The sequence below is a fragment of the Arctopsyche grandis genome, chromosome 9 (assembly GCF_051622035.1).
Source record: "Arctopsyche grandis isolate Sample6627 chromosome 9, ASM5162203v2, whole genome shotgun sequence".
NCBI classification, from domain to species: Eukaryota; Metazoa; Arthropoda; class Insecta; order Trichoptera; family Hydropsychidae; genus Arctopsyche; species Arctopsyche grandis.
The window spans coordinates 17,943,544-17,966,414 of record NC_135363.1 but is presented as its reverse complement, the minus strand read 5'-3'; the positions used below and the strand labels follow the sequence as shown (position 1 = coordinate 17,966,414).

The following is a 22,871-nucleotide window of genomic DNA, read 5'->3' as shown; positions in this document are numbered from 1 at the left end:
CATACATATGTACATATGTCTATTATTTTTAACTAAATACATATCTACATATATAATAATAAACAATGGTTGTCTGTTTGTCTGTCACGTATGCGTTCCTATACCATTCAACCGATTGCGATGAAAATTACATGAGTTTTTGTGTGCATGCTCGCGATGGTTTCTGTAAAAAAAAATCACCCAAAAATGGGAATGGGAACGGGAAATCAGGAATGGGTGGCATTTCAATGCAATAATTTTAAAAATGTGTTCGCGTCGCCACCTGTGTTGCTAGGGTAAAATAAACAAACAATTGAATAATTTCAAATGTGTTCGCCGCCTGCGTTTCTTCGACAAATTATCATTACTGTAATTTAATTTAATTATTAAGTATTAATCTGAAACTGAAACATTCACTTATCGAAACACATCGAGAACGGGAATCGGAAAGGGAATTGCATGTGTTATTATGGCATCGCAATGCATTTCGGGTTCAGCTAGTAAGAAAATAAAACATTCCCCTTGTTCCATCTTCAATATTAAGTTGCAGAAGATTTATATTTAAATTCATTGCAGAAGGTTTTATATTAAATATTCTTGTTTATAAGTGCTAAATTTTAAACAAGAATAGCATTTGTATACAAGAATATTAAAAAAAATCTTCTTCAGCGCATTTTTCTTCTCCAATTGTTGAAGATTGAACAAAGGGAATGTTTTATATCTGTTCTAACGTTCTGATCTTGAAAAATATGCTTTATTCTATTCTTTTAATTTGTAAATCAAAAGAATATTACTAAAAATATTTTAAGCAAGGTTTTTAATTTTCATCCGAATTTTCATATCCATACATAATTAAATATAGGCGTTGGGTAGATGCTTATCAAATAACAATAGACCGCTCCATTCGTTTTCAAAGCAAGAGAGCAAAAAAGCATGGTTTTTCTTAGAAATTCACAATAGTGAACGATTTTTTATGCGAAAAGCACCTGCAGCTGTGTGAGTGTGATATAAACAAACAAATTTCTACCGCATGCCACTGATATGTATATTATTTTACATTATTTTAGTGGTTGTAAATATCAGTCAATTTATTTTATTCAAAGTAGACGACAAACCTTAATTAGTTTGATACCCCTGATTTTACCCTTTTAAATGTTCATAGACACGTAAAAGTTCCCCCCCCCCCCCCCCCTCTTGTAAAGTAAGACATCTTTCTCTAAGGAAGATTCGTTCCGCCAACTAGAAAATAAATAAGTAATAAATAAAATAGAAATAAAACTTAATTCAAATAAATTTTATAAATGAAAGAACAAGAATTTTGTCATTGATTATACTTTTTAAATTTATCATATTTTCTGTTAAGTCTGTTATTGTCGATTAAAATTAAAAAATTCCTTTTTCACCGTGGTCTAGGTCAGCTCTATTATCATCGTAGAGTAATTGCATTGATGAATGACCATATCTCGGTCAATAATTGATTACTGCCGCATTAAATATTGATTTATACACGCATACATATATTAAGATAAGACAATCAAAAAGTATAAATAATTCATTATAAAATCCTAAAACTACGATAGATAAAACAATTATGTAGATAATATTCAATCAAATAGTTTTCATTCAAACTAAGATATCATTTTAACTTGACGGTGTGATTTTGATGTATGCCTTTTGATGTGTGATATTTAAACAACCCTTTTTATGCATATGGTCAATATTTTTATCATATCTACATATGTATGTATGTACATATGTAAAGCGTAAGCAATGATGATGATCTTTTCTCATGTATGTAGCTCGTTCTGCAACATTATCTCGAGCAGTTAATAGCTCGTTATAATGTTAGCTTTTGTTAAGTCGATTCATTTGAGTGAACAAGAATTTAATCTTTCGCTCTTCAGTGGATTCAGTGATGATTAGTAAAGGTTTTGAGTCGGATAATTGTATATACATACATTGCTCGCGTGAAGCAACACTCCTTGAACTGAAGCGATACTTCTGAATCCAACCAAAAGAAAATTTGAAAATTCACTAGATCTTTTACATTATGTGTAGATATTTAACGGACCACAGCTGTTGATATATTTGTGAATCATCTTCCTACCTACTTGCATACTGAACTTACCTATCCATTATCCTGTATAAACATTTTAATTTATATTTAAATAAGTAATATCGTGTAAAACCACTTTTTAAGTTATGTACTGTAGCTTGAAAATTCGACACACTATAATACTGGATTTTTATTAAATTTATATGGTAACGAAATAAACAAATACCACTTCTATCACTCTCGATAACTATTACGAATACTTTTTTATTTAGGAAGGGAAATTTAAGAAGGGATCAACTTAAATTTCAAGAGGGTGTTGTAAAAACTTTTTTATGTTTACTAAATTTCAAGAAAATTACTACGGTGTAAGCGAGTCAAAAATCGACTGCAAGAAACTTTGTCGATGTGTTACAGTCCAAGTATTCACTCCGGTTCGTTCATGCACCTACTACATAGTTGTTCATACATGAACTGTTGGTTTTAGTTTCAGTGCCAACAATCAAAAGCTATCTCCAAATAGTCTCACCAGATGTCGCAGAAAACATTTAGCTATCTAAACTTTTGAGCTGTCAAAACCTTATGCTATAAAAAATCCTATGCAAACCACATTACAACGTTGCTATAATCCCCGTTTCCTCTAATTTTTAAGATATTGCAAACCAGGGTAAGCATGTATGCAGTGGTGTCACCCCAATTTTGGAACAACGGGTTTCCATTTTTTTTTCAATAAAATTATTTTGAAAATATGTATATATGTATGTATATACATTTTTTTTCGTCCAAGGTACTATTACATGAGAGTTCATTAAATATTCAAGATTTGTATAAATTTTGACAAGAATTATAGGAATTTTTAGATTAAATAACGGGTTTCCGGAAACTTTTCATTTTTACATAGAGTAAATTAAATATTTTATTACAGTATTTTCATAGGTAAGCATGTACATAGTAATGTATGTACATAGAGAATGGGACAAAAGATTGAGAATACTTAAAATTGTGCATTATAGTTTGTACATGAATAAACTATGTAGTTCGTTTGTCAATTTGTTATTGTGTATACTATAACCGGCCAGATTGGTTCGTTTATGAACAAACTAACATGTTAATGAAATGTATACTTATTTAGACTGTAATCGATACACAACATCGTCGAGTTAAATAAAACCATGTTATAATAATTATATTTATTTGTTTAACACAATAATAACAATAAAAAATATATACCTATATATAGGTATTAAATCGGTGAATTTTTTGTTTATCTTTTGATTTGATTTAGTTTAATTTCACATTATAATTTTCCAATTCAATTTTAGCCTATAGATTTACACTGGCCGTGAATTTTCTCAAACACATGCAATAAATAAACTATGCATGTAGTTTTCAATGGTTGTCAAGCAACGTATGCCAAGGGACTTAGAGGACTTATTTTACGTAAGTGCGTTATTTTGGCCCGCCGCTACTAAATAGCTTTCTCGTGTTATGAAATTTCGCAGGGAAATCTTTTGGATGGGATAATTCGCACATTTGTACGGCTGTCACCGTTTGAGGTCGGTTTTTAAAAAGTGACAAATGGCTGCACTCCGAAATAAAGGTGTAAAAATGCGCGACGGAATGCCCAGAAATAAATCGAAGTTCGAGGTCAATTATCTTCGGAAAGAAGCGACCCAGCATTCGCCTTGGCTCTATCCCGATTATAACATCGAAAATATTATTAAATGTTTATAAATACCGACATTGCAAAAATTACTCGGTCGTTGGGCGTTAACGCCGAACTAGTGAAGAATTTTCATCCTAATGAAACTTATTGGTAGCGTCCCTAAATCAAAATTTTACAAAGTTCATGACCTCTATAAACCTTTTCTTTTTAAATCAAGTGCCAAATAATAATCTTTCGACAACATAAATTTGATGTAAAGTAAAAAAATCTCATTAGAATGAAGCGATTGTAAGATTTGCCACTTCAAACGCCGCAAAATAGTATAAATCCAAAGAGCAAATCCAATTTCAAAACATGACAAGGAAAGTTCATCATTTTTATGTGCGACACTTTGCCTAGATTAATATCTTCACGTCGCGCGAGATTTATTTGTCAAATCCACCAGCAACGTGTTGTTACACACAATTTCACTTAAAATTAAATTCAAACGGTGTACAAATATACGTGCACTGACAAAATTTAAATACAATAATATCCTGAGAATGAATTCTGTACAATCGAGGATTAATCACGAAACTATTCCAACCATAGGAAAATTTCGTGAGCCTACGAGACAGGAAAATTAATGCTCTCGTGCAAAAAGAACACGAAACAAAGAACTATAATTGCAGAATGCATCGTGACTTAACACTGCAAAATGCACAACTGATGTAATGACGGAAATGTTGCCCTTTTCCGCTACGAGAAAGGTTTAGTTTTTACTGATATATTATATTAGATGGATTTCATATTTATAATTGAATTACCTAATTACTGATACGGTGAGGGCAAATTACTTCACACTTAAATGGCCAATAATAACAAAAAACACTTAATAATTAATAATAAATAAAAAATGTTATCATTAGAAAATTCATATTTGTGTGTATAAAATTTGATTTCCTACTGTTTATGTAAGTGTTAACTTTCATTAAATTTAATGAATTTGTTTTTACATTATGGAAAAATATTACGTATGTATGCATGTATGTATATTCAAAGTCATCTTATGAGCCATCTGTTTGTTTTTGAAAGAATCCAATGACATCATCGGACGCTGCACATTTTAAGGTTCCAATTACGCAATTGAGCACGGCGCCGTGACTAATTTACACAATTAATTATAATTTTTAACTTGTTTCATGCATTTCGCTAAAATGAAATCATACACGATTTCACATCGTCTCGTCTGAAACATTGCCAGATTCGATTTTCCGATCCAAGTCAGCTTTTTCATTTTCCGATCGTGTTTCGTAATCATTTTACATATTTTAAAATAAGAAAACAGTATCTACTATGTAATTGTACTTAGCTAGATATTCAATTGGCAGTTTAAAATCAATCTAAATTACGTAAATATTATCCTACTTTGATGTTTTTTCATAATCTCTATCGGTAACTGTTTTTAAATGATCAGTTTATCTATTAAAGTATTTATAATCTTTTATTGATTCAATTGTATTGGCTGTAGATAGATCGGGTGATGGAAAATAACAAGTTTTTTAGGCTATTGACGTAAAAAATTGTAACAAGTCAAAGTGACTAAACAAAATAAATATTATATGTACACATTAAATCGTGCCTTACATATTTACTAATTGTTTTTTTTTATATATTCAAAGGAAAAGATTAATTGTACTTTATGATGCATATATGTATGTATATTTGACTACATTGGTATTCTTATTGGTATATGTATGCTCTCATTTTTTCCCCTCTGGGAATGTGGTAATTAAGTAACATAGAGTTTAACAATTCTACCTTCAGCTATTTCCACAATTTTACTTCGATTTTCTTTTTTCATATTTTCACAGTTTATTTCTACGATCTTAATTGTTTATTTGATACGTATTTATTTATTTTTTAAAAACAGAAACATTAAGCATTAATATATTTTTTCAGAATATTGACACCAAAAAAATTTTGCATATTTATTTTTCCATTATATATTGCCCGCGACCATAGTTGCCACTACAGGTTGCCCAAGGCGACATCTATGATCAAACTTTTGCACATAAGTAACAAATACATCCGTTTGTATTACATCCTTTTGATTGTGTGGTCACGGGCTCTATTCATGGCCTTGTTGCTGGCAAAACTTGGATATGTGACTCCACGGTCGTTCGTTTCCGTTCATAGTTTGCTAATTTATCTGATTTCATTAGAAATGGTTCCAACAAATTGGAAATCCTATCCTGTTTCTCGCAAAATTTGAGTTAATAGCATCTGCAATTTGTTGATATTTAAAATTCTGTAAAAATTTGTGCATAGACGTCTCTATAATGATTTTAATGTTTGTAATTGGTCTTGAATAATACAATGTTGACGATAGATGTCAATGGGTCAATACCTGTATAAATAAATAAAATTACACATAATTGAATATTCACATAAGTTAAAAACTGTGTGACAACCACTTCCACTCAACTCTTCCACTGCGGAAGCCGCTATAGCAGATCCGTCATATGTAGATGTTCCTCTTCCCAATTCAACGAGCAAAAATAAAGAATTATATATGAGATTTGTGTACATACCTTGATATCTTATATCAAGTCGTTTATATCATGTTTTGTTTATATCTATGGATATGTATGTATGTACATATATTACAGACTAAATGTATTTTCAGTTGTAATATACTCCAACTGGCGTTTTAGGTCATTCATATTCGAATACCGTATACGAATATACGATAACTCTAATAATGTGCTCAAAATAAAAATATGACTTTCCAACTCAATTTACTACGAGTGACGTTTTCGCGAAAACCCAATCTTTCCATCTAACCGGGTTTTAACAAATAATTGAACTGTTTTTTCAGTTATAATATATTTTGACCAGTTGGAATGTAATTCGCATATGAATCAACTGACGTGGATTAGACAGAATATATTACAACTGAAAAAACACTTCAACTATTACGGAAATTGGTACTAGATTAGTTTGAATATATTCTAACTAGTCAAAATATATTACAACTGGGAGATAAACTTCAACTGTAACATATATGTATATTTATATTTTAAAATATACATATATAAAGAAAACTAAGGCATATATGTAATTTCCTTATTTTTTATGATGCTTGATATAGGAAATATATTCGTTGATCGTATCAAAATTTAAAATAATGAGAGAAAATGGTACTATCTTTTCTGCATATAATTTTTCCGTTAATTTTTTTTTTGTGAAGAACCGTTAGAAATTCCATATTTCGAAAGTTGGTAGGTATACATACGTACATATTATATATACATACATGTACTGTCTTCTGTTCTGAAGAAACCCACGAACCGAACATTTTGTTCCGAATGCGAGGCAACAATCGACAATTGAAGTGACCCAGCACGCGAAACGTTCATTTTTATTTCTTTTATTGTTCACTATTTCAACAATGGCTCGTAAACTGCTTTGCCAGCGGTTGTCCAACTAGTATCCAAAACGGATCCAGCACATTATGCAACTCGATGAATATTCATTGGGAATCACCGGTTGCGGAAGTGTTGCTGCAACATCGTCTGTTTTATATTCTTCGTCACAGTCTGCCTGCTTGTCTGGTCGAACGGATTTTTCGATATTCAAAGCGAAGCCGCTTGAAACATGGACAAACTTTCGATCCTTTTGAAAACAATTTTTTGTACATATTTACATGACCATGTTACCAAATAAACAAAATTTTAGGTTCGCCTATAGCCGACATAGAAATTGCATAGTAATTTTGTAACGCATTAATTAAATGAACATATGTGTTCGTTGTTATTTTTTATGACTATGTATGTCAAGGTTTGCGAAGATCACGATTTTATCTTCGACAACGACCGGTCGTTAGGAATTAAAATGCGTTTGCGAAATATCAAAGTTGCAACATTGAGTATTTTACACGTTCTTTTTTTAAAAACAAAAACTCATGCCTCGGTGTTTGTCCGTAATTTTTGATATTGCGATTGAAAAACAACCAAAGAAATCACGTTTAATGTGTTTTTAACGAAACTTGTGGTGATTATCAATCATTCGTAGATTGTCCATCGTCATGCGACGTATAAGAAGGAGAAAGTTTTTTGAAAACTGTTATTGCTAAACGCTTTCGATGATTTACTCTCACTCAATCAGGGTTCATTTTCTTGCGTTTTTGATTTTGCATAACTACACCGGTTAATGTGAAACTTTCTCAAATCAAATCGATTTTTTTAGTGACAGCGCATTTGATTTTGATTTATTAGATTCGTTTATCTGCAGGGCTGATAGTAAAAAAAGTCTTACCGATACTTACCGATACGAATTTTTGACAAGACTTCGACAACTACAATTAACGTACGCTAACCAACAAAATATTGCCGATTTAGAAATACGTACTTATATTATAGGTAAATATAGGCGTTCGATGTATACTTTTCAAATAACAATAGACAACCCCATTAGTTATCAAAGCAAGAGAGCAAAAAAGCATGGTTTTTCTAAGAAATTATTAACAGTGAACATTTTTTTGTACGAAAAGCATCCATCAAACGCCGATTTTTGCAGCACATATGTAGATACATACATAGATACCCATTAGGGCAATCCCAAATAACAGTACGTGTAGCAGAAGTTTTTCTACGAAGTTAATAATAGGAAGAGATTTTTTCTTTAATGAGTATTCGTTGTTTACTTATAACTAGACTACGGATACAGACCGTGCTTTTTCCAGGAATCGGGGCGGTTTAGCTCTATTTATAAAGCTAGAGTCCAAAAAAAAAACGTACGGCGAACCTTTAACAATGCATTTACAACAATTGAACAATACACGGCACCCTCTGGGTCCGGGCTTTACAGTTATAACGCGCGGATAGACAGCTTGCTTTTTCCAGGAATCGGGGCGGTTTGGCTCTATTTACAAAGCTAGAGTGCAAAAAAAAAGGTTCGGTGAACCAATAACAAAGCATTTACAACAATTGAGCAACGGGCGGCGCGCTGTGGGTCCACTCACTAGTTATAACTTATAACTAGAGGTAGGATAGTCACAGTGCTATCCATTGTTCGGCAAACCTTTAACAATGCATTTACAACCTTTGAACAATACACGGCCCCCTCAGGCTCCGGTGACTACTTATAACTAGTGAGCGGAGAACTTATAAGAATGAAAGGATAACTTATTTTACAACGTTTATATATACATATGTACATATACATATGTATATGACATTCAACTTGTGACTTTGCGTTCCGACCGTACTACTGGAATAAGTTTTTGAGATAAGACGATATTCTTTTAAACGAATCAGGTTGTACATAAATTCATATGTGACCCAGATATGACCCTGTCTTCTATGGTGATTTTAAGAACTTGCATCTCTTACGTGACAAGACTTCCGACTTACGTACTCAAAACTCACGTCTTCCACTCCACAACCCTGTTTCAAAGTACCCAAGAAGCGTCCTGTGGGATGAAACTGAGGCTCTCACTCACTGATCTATTGATCCAGTAGATAAGTAATCTAATTTGAACCGTGGAATGTTTACAAATAGTGCAAATTCTCGAAGACAGCTATTGAACAACTGATAAATATTATATGTGGTAGGCATAGAAGTTCCGGTTCCGATATCTGACGCGTGCTCGACATAGATAGCTTTCGAATGTTCATTATCTACTTGATTCCCAACTGCCTTGAGGCTTCGTTTTCTCATCTCCAAGCTGACGATGGGTCTGCCCCTCTTCAGCGGTAGGAAGTAGTGTCGACGATGAGAGTTGTTGTGCAACTGTTTGGTCGCCGTACTGGAATTGAACCTCACCGGTTCAATATCGGCGTGTACGCCGTGTCGACCGGTTGTTTGTTCTCTTCGTTGTCCGGTTTTTAATCGTAACACTTATCGTCTGCAGTACTACAATCATCCGAGTGCTCTTTCTCTTCCGTACGTTTGCAAAAACGATTCAAGACTCAGTGTCATTTACCGAACCGTCTGGCTGAATAATAAGTGTCAAGGTGTGAAATTAACAGTGCAAAATTTTATATACCACAGTTCAAACTTGTGATATTTATTTGTTGTTTAAATTGGTAGTTATATGTATGTTGATAAAAGTGTCGTGTTTCCAGGCCACCACTTGTTTGGCTCTCCACCATTACTCAATGAGAGTGATATCATCGGTGGCATTGAATTGATTATACTCGTTTACTCGCTCTGATACGTACATACGTGAAACAAACAAGGTGCGGTTGTTTTACTTTACATTTACGATCTAGTTTCGTGCATATTGCATATGAACAGTTTAATTGCATGTAAAAGTTTAAAAGAAACATGCCGGTTTGTAAAACATGTTTTTGTTATTTGATTAGGTACGTGAAAATGTATGGAAAAGCTAGATTTGTTTACACTTACATACATATAATACTATTCGATTGTAAAATTAGTCGTACGAATCATTTTGTGCAAATCATAACCTTTTAATGCACTACACGTAGGTATTTAGATTGCACGCAAATTATTATAGTTAATTTTTAGATTACATACCACACATGATATATTAAATGTCAAAAATATGCACCGAACAATATAAAATATATCAAAGCTATCACTTTGAATATATGTACATATCTACAATTGCACAAATATGATTAGGTGATTACGGTGATTATGAAATTGTTCTAGGTCACTTTTTTCATTTTATATTAAATAAATTTTAAAAGTTATTAAAAAACCCTATCAAAAAAGTAAATATTAAAGTGTGAACACTAAAAATATTTCTCGTATTATGTGTCAGTGCGCTCCGTTCTACCAACTTTCAATATCTCGAGACTCATTTTCTCAAATTGTCATCTGCTTTAACAGGAGTTTGTATATTGTATGAAAAAATGTTTTTTGTATACATGTATGTAATATCTTTAATATACGAGACATATTGTGATCAGTTTTAGATTTTTAAGCTATTAGCACACCTTTAAAATATTTAAAAAAACGTTTAAAAATCAATTCTTGCTATATTGTTTAATAGTTTTATATGTTTATGTCATAAAATAAGTATATCACTGTGTTTTTTTTTTCAAAACATAGTGAAATACTTATTATTTTAAAACATTTTCGTATATACATATTATATATACAAATTCGACGACGAAATATACCGAAAATGTTGGGTAAACGAGTCTTGACATATTGCAAGTTGCTGGAACAAGGTAGATCCATTATGTGTATATGAGACTTATATAATCGTTTTTTAAATATCAATGCACACAACTTGGGGAAAAAAGATAACAGTGATTGGCTTGTTTTATATAATAGTAACTGACCTGAATTCAATTGAAGTTGACATCGATAGAAATAGTTTAAAATAGTGCTTTTTCCGCTATTAATCGATGTCAGTATACGATGACTTATAATTTGAAATTTCAAATGAACAAATACTATCCATCACGCTTTGAATGATGTGATCGTATTTTTGCAGCCAATTTTTGGTAAAATAGGAATGCGAATAGATTGTTTGATTTTAAACTTAGCACACACGTTATTTCTTAAAAGGAAGTGCTAAAATATAGTGTGTAAATGATTGAATGTGTGAAGGGTAAATTTGGGTATGGTCGTTGAACGTGTTGTTGTGTTCTGCCGGTGCAAGTGTCAGTTGGGTGTTGGCCGGCCGCGCCCCTCTCTTCTGTTGCCCCTCGGCCTTCGCCCCCTGTTCAGCGTCGCCCCCGTTGCTGCCGCCCCCACATATTTTTCTACCTTTGAAATTCCGTAATAAAATATTTCTCCTCATTCTTTGTTCTTCATGTTCATTAGTCACAATTCTCCACATGTCTTCAATTAATCGATAATATATTTAAGTATGACCGATTATTCAATTTCATGTTAAAATTCATACCATCCGTCTCGCATTATTATATTTTTATACAGAATCAAGAACAAAGTTTATCATATCAAAATATTAATGCTATCGTGATTTAACCTTAATTTAATCTTTGATCATTTTGATCGATTTGATGAATTAAAAATTGTACATTTTCATTTTAAATTCGTGCATTTTTCATTATAATGATATCAAAAAGAAAGTTTATTTCATGTATATGTGCGTATAAAAGATTTCATTATAATTTCTTGAAAATATTGCAAAAATTTATCATTGTGTAGAATATAGATGAGAAATTTATCAAATATATATAAATTCACATGTTGAAAGTCAAACTGATTATCGTAATCTGATTAAAATTTGTTATCAAAAGGTATACATAAGTTAATAATGCATTTGTGGAAATAAGTGATTTTTATCATTAAAATGTTTTGATATAAAAACAATCAAAGATGAAATGTTGGTTAACCTATGTATTTTTTTTATATATTTTCAGACGTCGTCGACAACCACCACTACAACAATGACGACTCCAGCTAAGTTATATGGTAAAGATTTATCAGCTTACGATGAAATCGACGTGGATGAGTTGTTATCACAATTATCGCAAGAAGAAATTACTATGCTTGCCAAAGAAGTAGATCCAGATGTAAAGATTTTTTTATGTTTTTCTGTTAATAACTTAAAATGCTTTGGAATACTTTATCAATTGTTTTTATATTAACTTTGCAGGATTCGTTTCTACCGCCTGATCAAAGAAATAGTTACGAATGTGAAAAAGATCCCACGGGACCATTGAATAGAAAAAAACTTATCGAACATATAAATAAACAAGCTCTAGAAACTCCCGATAGACCTGAACTAAAGCCATTTGTAGCGGGCATCATAAGAGGGAAAAAAGTGCGTAATTGTTGTATGATGTTATAATTTTTTTCACTTCTTTCACTGTTCGTTTATTAAAACTAACTTTTTTTTTTATTAACATTTTGTTTCACTTTGGTAGTGGATGCCACCCCCTGAAAGTGTGAAAATGAAAGAAGCTGAAGAACAAATAGCTATCGATTTAGGAGGCGAATATGAAGAAGCTCTGAATGATGCATCTCAGGAAGAAATTATTGATCTTGCTGGTATACATTTTTAAGTTTTTACTATATCACTATGTCTGCTAAGTTTGCACATCTCACGACTAGTTCTCTACAGTTGAAATGAACAATCAATGAAATTGTTTTAAAAGTTTTGAATTGCACAAATCTTAAAGACGATTTTTTTTTTTTCAGCTATTCTGGGTTTCCATTCTATGATGAATCAAGATCAATATCACGCTTCTCTCCTCAACAAAGGACAACCTATTGGACTTGGTTGGGATGGTATCACGAAAGCATCTGTACAAAAAACATACCCACAAGATCCACCCAATGCTACAGATCCTGATACCACAATTAAGCAAGTTAAAGACGACGACCAGAAGCTCATAGATCTCAATTGGAACAATATTAAAGTAATTTCTTCAGTAATTCTGTAAAAATAATATTTTATCTCAAATAAAAATCGGAATTTTGTTATTTGTGTTTAAGACTGGTTTAAGATAATATTACTTGAAAATGTTATCATATTTAGAATTTGTTTAAAGTAGAAAGAAAACAGGATGAGAGAGGGAACTGTTATAAAGAACAATGTGTATGATGTGTGTGAATAATATTTTCTTAATTTTTAATAGAATATTAGTGAAGAAAAGTTCGAGCATCTTCTTGAAGCCTTAAATCAAAACACTCATTTGGAAGTTCTCTCCTTAACAAACTGTGGTCTAACAGATAGAACTGCGGCTTTGTTAGCTGATGCTTTGGAGCGTAATAACACAGTCCGTGTTGTCAATGTTGAAACCAACTTTATCAGCCCACCCCTCATTGTTCGTCTCGTCAAATCCCTGCTCAAAACCAAAACTGTGGAGGAATTCAGGGGATCAAACCAAGTACTGTCATCATCTTGTAGTTACTAAAATTACTCGTTATTTCACGAGATTGTTTAATTTATATATTTGTGTGTAATTTTTTTTATTTAGAGATCGTCAGTTCTGGGAAATAAGATAGAAATGGAGATTACTCAGTTAGTGGAACAAAACCCTACTTTGGTAAGACTTGGTCTTCACCTGGAGTACAGTGATGCTCGCCACCGTATCGCTTCTCACCTGCAAAAGAACATTGACAGAAGTAAGTTCAAATTCTTAGTTATTACTTACATATATAATTTCAGCTATTATTATATACAAACTGATTTATTTTTAACGTAAATAAATCGCTGTTTGTCAGTATTCTAAATTACCTTAATTGGGTCAATTGCCTCTATGGAGTATTAAAATATAGTTTAAAAATTGTTTGTGATATTTGATCTATTGATATTTATGATATTTGGTATATTAAGTTTATTTTATGCTAATTATTTACATTATTTATCATTTTATTTAAGTGAGTTAACAAGCTTTATGTTAATTATTAGGTGATGGTTGATTATTGTTTACAACTAAGCCTATTTATTGGTCGTGGTTATCTAATATGGCTTTGTTATAAATGCAAATTCCTTTGCTTTTGTAATTATTATATTTCCTTGCATTTTTTTTTTGTTTTATACACAACTCAATTTCAATAATTTTATGCATTTTTATGTATAAAATATAGCGAAAAATATTATTTCTAGTATCTTGAATAAGTCATATTTGTTAATTTATTCATGTTTGTATCTCAACATGCCGAAATGAATGTAAACTTATTTTTTAGTAATAATTACTATTTGGGATGTTTCCAATCGCTAACGTGAGCGTTAATATGTATGTGGGGTGTCACGACAAACGCTCAAACACTCAACGACATAACGCTCATAGATATTACATTCACATATAAAACGCTCACAGACATAAATTCATAGATAAAACGCTCACAGAATTATTACAAAAATATTATTTTTTACACAAGAATTATTCCAAAACTCAATTAAACGTATCGTGACGAATAAGACACTATCCTATCACAGATAAATAAATGAAATATATACAAACCAGTTAAATCTCAATTTATTCACAAAGTACAGAATTAAAAAAATTCTTATAATAAACTCTGTACTTTGTGAATAAATTGAGATTAAACTGGTTTGTATATATTTTATTTATTTATCTGTGATAGGATAGTGTGTTAATTCGTCACGATACGTTTAATTGAGTTTTGGAATAATTCTTGTGTAAGAAATAATGTTTTTGTAATAATTCTGTGAGTTTTATGTCGTGTGAGCGTTTTATCTGTGAGTAATATCCGTGAGCGATATGCCGTGCGCGTTATGTCGTTGAGTATTAGGTCTGTGAGCGATTTGTCGCGGAACCATGTATGTGATACCGAAATTCGTTAAAAAAATATAAGTAGGAATTATTATGCTGTGTATTTTGAATCATTATAATTGTAGCTATAGAATATTTACGTGCATACAAATACTCAAGTATATTTAGTTATAATTTAGCATAGTTTGCACATAAATAAAATAATTGAGTAGTCTGTTCATTTTATTTATAAAGAAAAGTATAATCAATTTTTATCAAGTATTTCATTTTAAACATATTAAATTTAAATTGCCCTTATTATCTCAATTTCTAGTAATAAGTAGGTGTTGATTTATCTATCCAGGTTGTGCCGCAGATCATTAAACTAATGGAGAAAATCTGTTTATGACCAACGTCAAATCACATTTCGCTTTCAAACATCATTATTAGTGTTCAGTTAGTTTTACGATTTTCTTTTTTAAATATCAGTAAAAATAAATTTGTAAACATATTTTCACTATCTCAAGGATATTGCTCTTAAAGAATTATCAAATACTCACTGCTGTTAAAAGCCATAAAGGTAATGAATGTACAAAATTCAGCATTTTGAAGAATATGATATCCGTTTTATTTTTTTTCCGGCCCCCCTGCAACTGTTTTTTTTTTTTGTCCAAAACTCTACTTGGTATTTGATATTCGAAATTTTCGATATATCTTACATATTCATTACAAACTTTGATGCAATTTTAAATATTTGAGTAGAGTTTCGACGCAGATTTTTCTGTTCAACGTATTTACATATATGTCGTATGTTCCTTTATGTATAATTTATATTCATATAAACCTCGTAAAAGACAGAGTGTCATTCCTTTCTCATTTCTCATATACGTATGTATGTATGTATGCATTCCTGTGTCAGTTTTTTCTTTTCTATTTGCCCCCGTTTTAACCTGTGTCTGCTGCAAAAGTACTTCAATTTCCTATTACTAATGCATTTTCTAACTATGGCGACAGATTCATGATCATATTCACACAATTGTCATGTTAGTCCACACTCGGAATCTTGTTTGTGAGCGAGTATCATTGTATACTTTAATTGCATCATCACATGTTTTTCATCCTTTGAAGTGTCACTTATGTGTCGGCTGCGTTTGCAGATTTCCGTCTCAAAAACAGAGTTAGCGCAACATTCAACTTGAAGCTTCCCCGTCAAAGTTTGATAAATAATGGGAAAGTGCTGGAGACCGCGTTAGGTTCTGGTGATGATGCAAACAAGGGTGATATGATCACTCCACCGAGTGCTTTGGAAGGTGAAGGGGAAGTTGTAAACAAGGATATGATCACTCCACCAAGTGCTGTGGAAGGTGAAGGGGATGTTGTAAACAAGGGCGAAGTCATCACTCCACCGAGCGCTGTGGAGAGTAGTGTCGCCCAGTCGATTTCTGATATTGCAAAGCCCCAGGAGGCTGATACGCAAATTTTAACTCCAAATGACCAAGATCAACAAGTATTGACCGAATCAGAGATAGTTGATCAAAGTAATGTAGTGCCCGAGAAGTTTGTTTTAGCTGCGCCGGTGGACTACAGTCCAAATCCTCATTCGTGAGTATTTTCTCAATGGGACGTCTTCTGCATTATGCATAAGCTATTGCTCTCCTTTAATTCATGATTGTAATTGAATCACCAAATCATTTGTAATATTTGCCATTCATCTTTTGTTTTGGTGTTAATGAGAGTCTTGTTGGTTGTTGTCTCTGACACGAGTGATGACCACTGGTTATTGTACTTGTACCATGTGTGCCATACGTGATTGAAACTTTAATGATACATATGACTAAAATGAAAACCGCTGTATATATTGAGTTGTTTTATTCCCATTTTAGCGTTTTCAGATTATTGAAGAAATTGCTTTGATCTGGATTTTCGTCATAACAATGTGCTACATTTACTATATATATTTATATATCAGAATTGACATACACACAAATAAATGACACTACACAGTATATATATACTCTTTCGACACAGTTATTATTCGCTTCCGAAACGATCCTTTATTAATTCACTCGAAGGCAAACTTAGATATTGCCAGTAAAAAAAAAAGCTATGTTTTGTTACTTTCTGTTACTTTTACAGTACGGAAAGATTTAACCCTGCGGCTTCAGTTCAGATTCTTTAACAATCTACCTAGGAAGTCAGCCCGCATCCAGTAAAGGTCAGGATAGGTACTTTACGCCTTTAGCATTAACAAAATGCTTCACTAATTTACGGCAAATGTATAGGAATTATGCCTCAAAATTTAATCATTCTATTCTCGTACAGATGTTTTCACACTATTTGTTTATATTTCAGAATTATCGTGGGAAATATTATGTTACTCAGTCATTGAATTATAAAAATGAAATATGAATACGTTCACATGAATTCATTTTAAATTTTTAGGCTGGTTCTCAATCTACATAAAATTTACAATACTTAGCTTTCTTACAGGCGCGTAATCCTACGCTTATTTAACCAGGTTTACTATCTAACACACAAACTTACAAAAAAAAAAAACAACATCACAATACTAACTAAATGTGAATGCTTCGTTTGAAACAAAACCTTTTTTTTTAACAGCATCCAATTCCCTTGTTCTTGTTTGCTTTTATTTGTTTTCCTTTTTATTCGTATTTTTATTATATTATATATTAGTAATTGAATATATATATATTTATTTTTAATTTTCTTTCTTTTCTATTGCACAAATGAAATATATTTTTTCAATATAATTTTTTTCTTTATTAAAATGTAATTGATTTTGTTTCTGGTATCAAAAAAACTTTAACATCCAAATATGATGATTTGGTTTCTAGCGGCGAGGGGAGTGTAGAAGAATCATCAGTATTAAATTAGTGGAATCTTCCACTTTTTATCGGTAAAATACAAATACTAAGCAAAGAATGCTCTGCTTCTATTAATATTATCGAGCTTTCTAACAGGTCTAACAATATCGCTTTTTATATACTGTACTGCATATTATATTTTAATCAGGGGATAAAATATCAAATAAATATTAATATTAATTTTTTAATATTTTCACAAATACTACATATTTAAACTTTTACCTAGTGTTTTATCGTTTTGTTTTTTTTTTTACTTTGTTGTATATTGATAGAATATTTTGAAAATGTGATGTGTTTATTTTATTATTTTTTACTTACAGAAAAATAATGTCTAATTTTTTAAATTAAAATACTACCATTCTGATATGTGCATGATTTTTTTTTTGTATATGTCCATAACATTCCATTCTGATTTTTACAAACAAGAATGGTAGTGTTTTATATATTTTTCTTTTGAATGTTTTGATTAATTTTACCAAGATTTATTCAAATACTATGTTGTCACCATATCGTTCATTATAGTGTATGTTGAATTAATAAATATTTTTCTATATAAAAGGCTGAGATTCAACTAGTAAACAGAAATCATTCTGTTCGCACTACTTAAAAAGAACTGTACCTGAAAGCAGTACCTAAATTTATAATTAAATAAGTAGTGGGAATAGAGAGAGGCCTTTTTGCACGTTGTCTTAATCTTAAATGTTCTAAATTTAACTGTTTATATATCTAAATATAAATATTTCTGATATGGCAACATAAATTTAATAACCCTTTTGCTAATGATGACAGGGATTGCGCATTGTTTTATGTTGTTTGTGTGTTGCAGTACGCCTGTCGCGCAGGGGCCAGACGAGCTCGTAATTCCCTGATCCAACCCCCCAGTGCGCTTCAGTATGTACTGGCCGTCTTGGTCACATATATTTATAAATATATGAACACCTTCATATCCATATCACAAAACGTTCATTGCTTTATCCACCCGTTCATTTCATACCATTCTTTAGTTATGTACGTACATCAAAATTGCACCTCTATAATGTAATTATGCACATCATTACGAGGATACAATGGTATTTTGTAGTTAAAGTTTCCTCACTCGTTGTATTTTTAGAGGTTTGATTTTGAAATTGCTTGCTCATAGTGATTAACAGCATTTGCACCATTCAACTATGTACTACGGGCGGTCATAGATTGTTCCTAGCTATTTGAAGCCTACACGTAATTAATCCAAAATTTCAACTCTATTATGTATGTATGGCTATTGAAATTCTATTGAATAAGATGAGCCATTATTGCTGGTATATATGTACAAATGTTTTGTTTCATTTGCGAGTAATACATTGCCTTTAAATTTTCACAGTATTCAATTTCTGAATTACTATGTTTTATTTGTATCAATATTTTTTTTATCACTGACTGGATTTGTGAGTATTGGTAAAAAATAAATTGATATTTGTTTTATTTTATTTTATTACATTTTATAATTAAGTTTTTTCGGAATTTTAATTTTTTACGTTATATTAAGACATGTATAAATCTATATAAAATTGGTTTTTAAATACATATTGCTTTTAGTCATAAAATTAATTTCCTTCTTTCTCTCAACGCAAAATATAACCAAACATTGTTGAATATAAATTAAATCAAGCATTTGCACATTCATGTATCTCTCGTGCACTATACTAGCAAATCTAATTTTGTAACATTTTAAATTAAACAATAATCATTAACTGGTAGAAATTATTTTAAAATGAATTATTCATATTTCGCAATCACCAACAGGTTTGGATTATTTTCACAGACAAAAGTATGAATTGCTTGTGTAAGCAGAAACGTAAATGAATTCAAAATATGTATTTTTAATGCTCGATCCAAGCCTGTTTTTTTTAATTCAACTATGTATTTGCACGTTATATTAATTTCTAATTATTTATATCATGAATTAGTAGCCAACGTTTAACTATGAATAATATTCATTCATTGAAGTAAATTGTAGATGTCATTTATGTGTATTGTCAAGCTTAAATACTTTATTTTTCAGGCACTTTTCATTTCATTGCAGAAAACATATTGCACGAAATAAAAACAATCATTCGAATTGTAATTTACGTGATGTCCATGATACCATACATTCTGAAGATACATGAACATCCCATTTATATTTTTTTCGTCTGTATATTGTTGAAATTAGAAAGGTTACCTGATTTTTTTAATTCTGATATTTCAACAGTTTTTATAATTTATGTTGTACTATTTTTCTAATTGTAATTTTTTTTTTTTTAATAAAATCAGGTAATCTTTCTTACTTCTACTTTATTAAATGTATTAACAATTTGTAACTTTTACAGGCCGCCAGCGCAGGATGGGACACCTTTCGCGCAACTACACCATTGGCTGGATTTGAATCCTATATCCTTGCGCTTGCTGCAAATCATTTTATTTAGTGTTAAGTTATTGTTCACTAGATTATTCATAGAATTTGTAACGCTACGGTCACTTACCTCTATTTGTCAACATATAAAAGTTTGCTATAGCATTAGGTGATACATAAATAATCTTCCTATAATTTTTTTCATTTTATTCGGCATACTTTGATGTGTATATTTTATAGTACAAAAAGTGGTAATGATTTTTAAAAATATTTAAAATATACATACGTACAGACAGATATTTGAAAATGAATCTTACACTGTAATCATACAATGTCCGAATATTATTCGAATCTTCATAGACGAATCTGTGAGTGATGAGATCAGAAAATGGGTGATATAATGGGGTTGTAAATTGTAAACATTGGTTTTACTCTCTAATATAAACGCCACTAATCAGTTCTTCAATGTCAATAGGCGAAAAGTCAAATTTTCCATTTTAATTGATCATTTGATATAACGAAGACAAGTCGATAAATGCAGATTGTGTGAATGTATGTATATTTTTATATATGATATATAGCCCGTTTATAATTGTATTGTATTTATTCGGATATTAAAATTTATAAAAAAAAAGTAATATAAATCTTATCTCATTGTTGCAACGAAAAATTTTATAGAATTGACAAAAATGGCCTACATTTTACTAGGCTATTGATGTTTTATTTGACTCTCGATTAAGTTTAAATATGTAGCTTGTGTGTGCTCTTAAGTGACTTGGATAGCCACAAAAGCCTTCAATGTCCATAAATAAGTTGTATGATGTATGTCTGAGTATGCTAAAAATATTGTGATACTGAGAAGGAATGCATGTATTATTTTTTAGTAACTAGCTTATTTAAAATTATGCACACTGTATGATTATATAAAATTATTTTCATTATGTGAAATGTAATGTATATATTATTTATTTAAAACTTCTTAATTGTATATACCTAAATATATAACTTTACTTTTTAAATTCTGTGTGTGGATGTACTTCACAATTTGATTGTAAAATCCAGTATTCAGAATCTGGAGTACATTCGCATAACAGTTATATTATATCAAAATCATTTTAACATTTTAGTTTTACATACAGTTCATTATTAACACACTTTTTGTTGAGTATAAATCCTAAAAGAATCGAACATGAAATTTTATATTATATATTGATGAAATTAAACATTTAAATATATATTTGTGATTTTATTTGTGAAATATTATATTTGATCGAAATTCAATATTTTTTATTTATTTTATTAAATGATTTTTAAACAATTATATCACTTGCATACAATAATTTTATTAATTCAACAATACATCGTCGTATTTAGCTAAATATGATTATTTTTATACTCTCAAATCATCTTTTTCACTAAGAAAAATAAATAAATACATATTCGCATGTTTTCCTCGCTTATAAGTGTGTCTTATTCAATTTCTGAATGAGTACTTATCTTAAGATTAGTTTTACTACACAAATGATTAATTTTCATTGAATATATTTTACGAATAAATAATTGTTATCTATTATATTGCAGTCTGTTGACAGATATTTATGAATATATTGATGAAAAATTAATTAACAAGGTATTTTAATTTTTGTAGAACAATTGTTTTATTCGAGCAACATGATGTAAAATTTTAATAAAATAAAATTTAAAAATCTATCTTTTTTATATATTAATCCTACAATTTATTATAATTATCCTATCTGTTGATTTGAAAGTGATTAACAAAGAAATGTTATATTATAAAATTTCTCTGGTGGTTAAAGGTCTCAAAAAAGAATTCCACTTCAATTTCATTTAGTAATAAAAAACTTATTTTCCTCACTACCTGGAAAATTGTGTACTTTTTCGGTATGCAGCCATTGTCCAGGCTCAACAAAAACGTTATAACCTTACATGTTATATAAATGTTTATTTATATAAAGAAAATTGAATAAATTATTAGGGGCTATCTCTCAATACAGATCGTGGGGGTTACACTATCAATACAGATCGTGATACTAATATCGCAAATTTCAAAACAACTCGGATTCGTTACTGACCAGCAGCAGTGGCGGCTCGTCTATATGGGCTGCGGGGCTACAGCCCTCCTAGTATAGTACAAATGCTTGAAATTTTTGCGTCCATATGGGCTGCAGGGCTGCAGACCTCCCAGTATAGTACTTTATTAACTCAAACATTTTTAGAGTAACAGTAATATTGGATTCATCACTATTGGCGATTAACGAGGACACAAAGAACAGCCTTTCAGCAATGGCCAATTCGTACAGTAAAAAAAAGGCTGCTAACAAACACGCAGCATTATTGACATTTTTCAGTGAATCCGCCAAAGTTAAAATACCAGCTGTGTGGTTTGTATTGAAGAATTCAATTTTTTTACAATTTAATTTGTAATACTTCAACTATCATATCAATTACATAGACCATCTTCCTACCGATATGCTATTTTTGTCTGCATTTGATCACCGGTATGGTCAACGAGCTATTACATCCCGATTAATCTCTGCAGCCCCTCCTGTAAGAATTCTCACGAGCCGCCACTTGTCACTAGTGAATAATAATCATATAATATTATAATAATAAGTAATCGCGTGATAATATTGTTAATTTAATGTGCTCCATGCGGGGTAGGAGTTGTTGACTAAACATGATGTCTACTTTTTACGTAACGCGTCTCTCGACGTTAGGCCAACTCCTTGACAAATACTTA

At 30.9% G+C, this 22,871-nt stretch overlaps 1 protein-coding gene across 12 annotated transcripts in view; it reads left to right on the top strand.

Moving 5' to 3' along the window:
* tmod (tropomodulin) overlaps positions 1-21,796 on the top strand; it is an 80,555-nt gene extending 58,759 nt beyond the window's left edge. For 2 of the 12 annotated variants that reach the window (XR_013261018.1, XR_013261020.1), the window contains exons 2-11: positions 12,050-12,202; positions 12,286-12,453; positions 12,557-12,680; positions 12,831-13,051; positions 13,271-13,522; positions 13,613-13,760; positions 16,991-17,069; positions 17,710-17,771; positions 18,566-18,630; positions 20,088-21,796. Coding sequence is in view for 7 of the 12 variants with exons in the window: in XM_077438272.1 (XP_077294398.1) it covers positions 12,050-12,202; positions 12,286-12,453; positions 12,557-12,680; positions 12,831-13,051; positions 13,271-13,522; positions 13,613-13,760; positions 16,012-16,456; positions 18,566-18,608 (1,554 nt within the window). In the remaining 5 variants the exon portion in view is untranslated. Of the gene's footprint in view, positions 1-9,512; positions 9,698-9,808; positions 9,923-11,304; positions 11,442-12,049; positions 12,203-12,285; positions 12,454-12,556; positions 12,681-12,830; positions 13,052-13,270; positions 13,523-13,612; positions 13,761-16,011; positions 16,457-16,990; positions 17,399-17,709; positions 17,772-18,565; positions 18,631-20,087 lie in introns of those variants that run through there. The other 10 variants (XR_013261017.1, XR_013261019.1, XM_077438276.1 and 7 more) reach the window with 8 other exon arrangements.
* The last annotated feature ends 1,075 nt before the right edge of the window (positions 21,797-22,871 follow it).